Raw genomic sequence first — 7,142 nt, forward strand, 5'->3', positions numbered from 1 at the left:
AAGTTGTTGGTAAGCAGGTAATTGGCCTGTAGTTACCTGGTGTTGCCCCTTTTGCTGGATTTTTCATTATTAGGTAGGTTTTCCCAGTTGTTAGCCACTTTTCAATTTCTCCTCCTTGTAGTATATTGTTGAATTGCTTGGCAATGAGTGGGTGTATAACAGTTAGATGTTTCAACCAAAACCCATGCAGTTCATCTTCACCTGGTGCTGACCAATTTTTGATTTTCTTTGCTCTTTTTTCTACCATTTTTGTTGTTATTACTAGTTCTTTCATTTCAACTTCTGTTTTATTTGCATCCACCTCTTTTAACCAAGCCGCATCCTTGTTGTATTTCTTTGGGTTATCCCATATCTGCTTCCAGAACTGCACTGTTTCTTCCTTGTCAGGTACTGACTGATTCCTTGCAGTTTCTCCATTGATGGATTGGTAGAAATGTTTCTGATTGGATTGAAATTGGAGGTTCTGCCTATAGTTTGCAATTCGAGCTTCATATCTACTGATTTTCCTGGCTATAGCTGTTATTTGTTGCTTTATTATTTCCAGTGCTTCCTTGATCTTCCTTGTTTCTAAGTGGTATTTCTTGATTAGGTATTCTTTGGTCTTCTTGTTCTTCAGCTTCTTTTCTTTCATCTGTTCTAGCTTGCTTGCATGTGATCTTAACTTGCTGATCTTATTTTCTAGTCTAACCTTCCATTTTTGTGGTGCACTGTTTGTTTGTTTTTCTTTTTTGTTGATTTTACATCCCAGGTATTCTGTTATAACTGCAGCTGTGCTGTACATTAATTGGTTTGTTTCTTGCAGTGAATTGGTGCTTATACTTGCTATTGCAGTATTTGCATCTTTTAATGCTTGTGCTAGCTGTTTCTTTGGAACAAGCTTCAATGCAGGCAGCCTTATTCTGTTGTTTTTGTGCTGTTCTAGATGCTCAATTATTCTTTGTTTCAATTCTTTTATTTCTTTAGTTAGAGGGTTTTGTTCTTCCTGAGGAAGAGGTGCCTGGTTTCCAAATGAGAACAGTTGTATATCTCTACTGGATTCTTTCACTGCCAACTCCCCCTGGTTTGCCTCTACATTCTGAATTACTTCTTGTAAGGCTTTGATTTCTTTGCCCTGGGTAAACCTTTGCAGTTCGTCCAATTCTGTTTCTGTAAATACTTTATTTCGTGTTATAAATCGGCGTTGATCTGCTAGTCTCTGTTCTGTTATTTCTGATTCTGGATGTTGTTCTTTCCAGAATTGGTGCATTCGTTTTAGATATCCTCGCCTTGTTGGACTTGATCTGTAGTAACAGATCATTATTTCTTTGTTTTCCATCACTGTGTATCTGCGACGGGTAAACACCTTTTCTTCCAGTAGTTCTGCAGCTGCTGGCCCTGGTTGCTCAGCCAACAGTCCTGAGTCCTGTAACCCATTTTTCACCAGATATCCAGGAACTCCAATATCTAGTGCGGACCTTGTTAACCCGGGCGACGTCCGAGCCGGTATGGCATTCTGAAATTTACGTCTCACCATATTTTTTATGGGAGAGACACTCTTTGTCTGACTCCTCTGATGAGACCTGTCCAGTATGGTTGAACCTCTGGCATAGCTCTCATCTTCCTCAGAGTACACAAGCCCCACAACCACGTCAAGGTAATGCCTCATAAAAATTCCACTATAATAAACTATTGATAATAATAATAATAATAATGCTAGTAATAATAATAATGAGTATTATTATTATTATTATTACTAGCATTATTATTATTATTATTATCAATAGTTTATTATAGTGGAATTTTTATTATATCGTATTGTTTAAGAATTAGCATATTAATTTTTTTATGTATTATACTTATTTAGAATTTGTTTATTTTACATTAAAAGGGAGTTAAAGTGTATTATGGATTTGGTTTTTATATAGCTGGTTAATGTTATTTAGATTATGATTGTCATATTTGTAACCCTGTATTCAGCTCTGGGAAGTGTGGGAGGGGAAGGGGTTGGGGGGGGTTGGGGTTGTTTTGTTGTAAATTTTTGTAAAACCTTTCAATAAAAAAAGAAAAGAAAGTAGTATAAAAAGGATACAGTTACATCTTTAATATCTATATTAATTCCCTTATTGTAATGGTATATGAGAATGACCTTGGATGACAGACAGAAGAGATGCTGACTAGGGAATGACCGATAAGACAAAGCATATCCCATATCTTTGTGGTAGGTAGATGGTGGGAGATTTGTACAGGTAGTCTTCAACCTATGACTACAGTTGTGACCAAAATGTCTGGAGACTGTTAAATGAGTAGCCCACAATTTTGTGACCTTTTTGCCATAGTTGGTAAGCAAATCACTTTAGTTAAGTAAATCATGTAATCCATAAATGAATTCGGCTTCCCACATTGACTTAGTATCAAGCAATCATAGAATAATAGAGTTGAAAGGGACTTAAGAGGTCTTCTGTTCCATGCTTTTTCAACCTTTTTCTCCCATCTCCCTTATATTATGGAAGTGGTATTTTCACCTATTCAAATAACAGGCATTCCTCAAATCAAGCTAAGCTTATTGTAGTAATATACTGTATAATATTTTCATCCCACTTTTAAATCCTATCATATATACCTTACACAATGAAGATATAACGGATGCCTGGAAAATCACAATTAAAAAAGGTGAAACATTTATTTCTTAATGCTAATTGTTTTCTAGATTATCTTCATAATTGGAATTAATGTTCAATTAATTAATTAAAACTGTGGTGAATATACAGATTCTAATGTAATATGAATTTCAGGGCACTAGTCTTTGCAGTATTTACTGCAGTGTAAAAAAATCATTTTTATAATAATCACAATTTGTAACTTCCTGGTTGTTCATTGCAAAGAATGAAACTTCATGTGATAAAAATGCATACAGCCAATTCCTGCCCAGCTGGTTTATTCAAAAAGTTTCTAATATGTATTTAAATAGATTGTTTATGCCATGACTTGGGTATGTCTTGAAAATAAAAGAGTAGTCTTGCAAAATAAAATTATTTTTAACTAATTGATAGTTCTGTCTTTCAAATGTCTGGAAGTACATAAAGAGTGCAGGGGAATTTTGATTTCTTTTCTTCAGTGGCTGGTTCTTAGAAATATGTAGAGTTTGATTCTGAGAGTAGTATAAAGAGCATCATGATAAGCATCCTTTCAAAGTCTTAATTTCCAAAGTTATATTGTTTGAACGTAATTGTGATTCTTCCCAGTCATCATATGTCCTATGTATCTCTTTGTTGCTACTTTTTGTGAATAAAAAGAAAGCTCAGGAAAAAAAATGATCTGATCTCTAAATAGTTTTTAAAACAGCCAGATTGTAATGGATAGTAGTCTGGATTCCCAGGAGGGAGGGACAGCAATCCAGAGGTGGAAGAGAAGGTGAAGATTAAATAATTTCTTTGAGAGAAAAATGGTCAAGATAGCTCCTGCCTAGGAGTTCTCAGAGTGTATCTTTAGTGCTACAAATAGTTGCTTTAATTTGGCAAGATTGTTCTCTATAGGTGAAGAAGAATAAAAGAAACTGCTTTGAAGTAATGTAGCATTCTTTCTTGACATTTGGAGACTGACACAAATGTTCTCTACTGAATGTGTCTCCTGCATTGATATCATTGCTACAAGACCCAAAAATTAGCAGAAATTCTATTTGGCATAATTTCTTTAACTTAGTAGTTTCACTTAATTGTTCTTTAATGGTAGGTACCTCTAAGGAATGAGAAAAGCTAATATATTGGAAAAAACTCAAGGGATTTAGTTTATTTCAGCACTTTAGAGAAAATAAGTGTTTATCCTTATTAAAAGAGATTTGCATTTTAATAAAAGTTGTTTCCATATATAATACTACAAGAGGCTGCAATTGTCTGCTTTTATTTAGAGATAGGTAGTAAATAGATGATAAATAGATAGGTGACAGGTACTTTTGAAATATTTAAAACAAATGTAAGTACACTAGCTTCTTTTCCAATATGAAACATACTTTTTCTTGTATGAAGATTTATTTCTGTTCAGAAAGGAACAAAACAATTGTGAAAATCACCATGCTTATACTGGAGAGTGCAATGCAACATCTAAGGACTTTTGTAGTTGATTTTAGAGAATTTGGAACAGTTGAATGTTTATCTGTTTTATTTTTAGAGTTTTAAAGATCCTGTACTCTATTTCTTATTGCCATATTGTTGAAAATGTCTCACAGACTTAAGGTAGAGAAGCAGATAATAAATATAAGAAATAAAAACTGCTTCAAATTTTATGTAGAGGATAATCCAGTTTTAGAAACTTACTTGATTGAATTAATGACATAAGGAATAAATAAAAATAGATAATTCTCAAATTCTTTTTGTGTGTTTTATGCCAAATAATGCTCATTTCTCTTGAAAAGATTACACTGAAATCACAACTATGTCATATTTCATTATTGATGCTGCTTTTAATTTCATGTATATAACATTTAATCTTATAAAAATGGATGTTCCTATTCTCTATAGGACCAGGTCTTATTTTCATTGAGGCATGGTGGTACAAAATGAAACTGAACTGACTGAGTTTATCATACTTGGCTTTAGAAACCTGCAGGAGATCCATCTTTTGCTCTTCACTGGGTTCTTCATCATTTATCTCTTCACAGTTGTGTGGAATACCTTCATTATCCTAATGACATTGATTGATCAGAAACTACAAACCCCTATGTATTTCTTCCTTGGGAACCTCTCCTTTCTGGATATTTGCTATACAAGCACCACTATCCCCCAGATGCTGGCCCATTTACTCTCAGAGAAAAATAGCATTTCCTATATAGGTTGCGCACTTCAGGCATATTTCTTTTTTTCTTTTGTGGGCATTGAATGCCTCCTGCTTGCAGTAATGGCCTTTGATCGCTATGTTGCCATTTGCAATCCTCTATGCTACTCATTGATTATTAGCAAAGAAATTTGTCTCCAACTGGCTACATCCTGCTGGGCTGGTGGCTTACTCAACTCAGTAGTACATACCACCTTTGCCTTTTGGTTACCATTTTGTGGCAATAACCACCTGGATGCTTTTTATTGTGATATTGCTCCATTACTGAGATTATCATGTGGAGACACTTCTCTTAACCAAGTTTTTTTGCTTTCCATTGGCTTTTTCATAGCTTGGACCCCTTTGGCATGCATCCTTCTATCATATAGTTATATCATTTCAACCATCTTAAGTACACACTCTTCAGAAGGCAGGAAAAAAGCTTTTTCCACCTGTTCCTCCCATCTCACAGTGGTCCTTTTATACTATGGAAGTGCCCTTTTCACCTACTCAAGGTCAAATAACAATCATTCTTCAAATCAAGCTAAACTTATTCCAGTAATATATAGTATTTTAACCCCACTTTTAAATCCCATCATATATACCTTGCGCAATAAAGATGTAATGAATGCCTGGAGAAATACAATTAAAAAATAATGAAACATTTTTTCTTAAAACCTAATTATTTCCAAGATTGTCTTTCCAACTGAAATGAATATTTAATTAATACTATTGTGAAATATGCAGATTCTGGTGTATATATGTATTTCAATGTGCACTGGTTTTCCCAACATTTACAGCAATGTGTTTATTTATTGTATAACTTGATGGTTCATCTTCAATAATGACACTTTAGTTCATAAAAACTCTTGCATAGCTAGCCTATTCAAACTTTTTTTTTCCTCACACATATTCGGAATAGATTGTTTATGCCATGACTTGACTATGCCTATGAGAACAGAAGAGTAATCTTGAGAAATAAGATTTTAACCAGTTGAAATTTTCTCACTATGCGAGTACCTACAGAATATACAGAGTAATAAAAATTATCAATAAGGGGAAATATTTGTAGCTCAGGGTTGAAATGAGGGATTCTTGGTGCTCTCTGAGCTTGATTGTTTTCTTGCAGACATTTCATTATCAAACTAGATAAGATGATCAGTAGCATTAGCACTGTTGATGTTACATAATTTGAATAATGAAACATCTACAAGAAAACAACCAAACTCAGAGAACATCAAAGACCTTCAATAAAAGTTATTTCTATATTTCAATTTTACATTTTTATATATTATAATACTACAAAAGGCTGCAATCATCTACTTTTATTCAAAGGTAGGTAGGAGATAAATAGAAAATAAATACATTCTAAATATTTAGTTAAATGTAAGTATACTAACTTCTTATACAATATGAAACATACATTTTATATGAAGATGGAGTTCTGTTCACAAACAAATAAAAAATAATTGAAGTCATTCTACATCAATGTTCTTATGTACTTGATTTTAGAGATTCTGAACTATTGAAAATTTTATTTGTTTATTTTCAGTATTTTAAAATTTTTACATTCCATTTTGTATGACTATATTTTAGAGAATGCCTCTAGCATTCGAAGTGTAGTAGAGTAGATAATGTAATAAATGAATGTAATAAATGAAAGGTGTTTCAAAATCAATACAGAGGATAATCCTGGCTTTAAAAATATGATTGAACTGATGGAATAAACAGTAAGAATAAAAATAGATAACTTCAAATTGTATTTATGTGTTTAATGGCATATAATCTTAATTTTAATGAAGTGTTCCTAACTTTAACTATTTAGTAGATCCTTACTAACCATTAACTATAGAAAAATATTTTCAAAAAAAGGATCAGAAACAAAATTAATTTCATCTCAGTGAACCAAAAAGAGTATTCATTAATTTCATAGAATATTATAGAATATTAAACATGTAATCAAAAATTCTTATTGGTTCTGTTATGTTTTGATTCAGTGACAGTTCACAAACAATTGAATTCAGTGATCTATGGATTAATAGATTATTTCATTTTTAGCAAGTTTGGCTGATCTTTCTTCATGAAACACATTATGAAATATATTTCTTTATGGTATATTGCCACCTGAGTAACTTTAGGCCAATCACTTTCTCTCAGTTCTAGGAAGGAGCCAATAGCAAACCTTATCCAGGCATCTCTAAAAATTGAAAAGGAAAAAAAATGGCATCATACAGATAGTCCTCAAATTACAGTCACAAGGGATTATGGAATTTTGGACATAAATCATTGCATAAGTCACATCCATATGACTGCCACACTGAATGACCACAAACCCAGCTCTCCCAGTTGCAGGGATT

At 32.9% G+C, this 7,142-nt stretch overlaps 1 protein-coding gene across 2 annotated transcripts; it reads left to right on the top strand.

Moving 5' to 3' along the window:
• Positions 1 to 3,861: 3,861 nt before the first annotated feature.
• On the top strand, positions 3,862 to 6,367 carry LOC120296612 (olfactory receptor 5V1-like). 2 transcript variants are annotated; one of them, XM_039318432.1, is made up of 2 exons: positions 3,862 to 3,948; positions 4,572 to 6,367. In XM_039318432.1, exon 2 carries the CDS (start codon positions 4,660 to 4,662, stop codon positions 5,440 to 5,442), a length of 783 nt encoding a protein of 260 aa, XP_039174366.1. In that variant the 5' UTR covers positions 3,862 to 3,948; positions 4,572 to 4,659; the 3' UTR covers positions 5,443 to 6,367. The 2 variants fall into 2 exon arrangements, with proteins under 2 accessions (XP_039174366.1, XP_039174365.1); XM_039318431.1 differs by having other exon boundaries at positions 3,867 to 3,948; positions 4,494 to 6,367.
• Positions 6,368 to 7,142: the final 775 nt, after the last annotated feature.

This window comes from Crotalus tigris, unplaced genomic scaffold, assembly GCF_016545835.1.
Source record: "Crotalus tigris isolate CLP2741 ecotype Arizona unplaced genomic scaffold, ASM1654583v1 scf7180000021363.294534, whole genome shotgun sequence".
NCBI classification, from domain to species: Eukaryota; Metazoa; Chordata; class Lepidosauria; order Squamata; family Viperidae; genus Crotalus; species Crotalus tigris.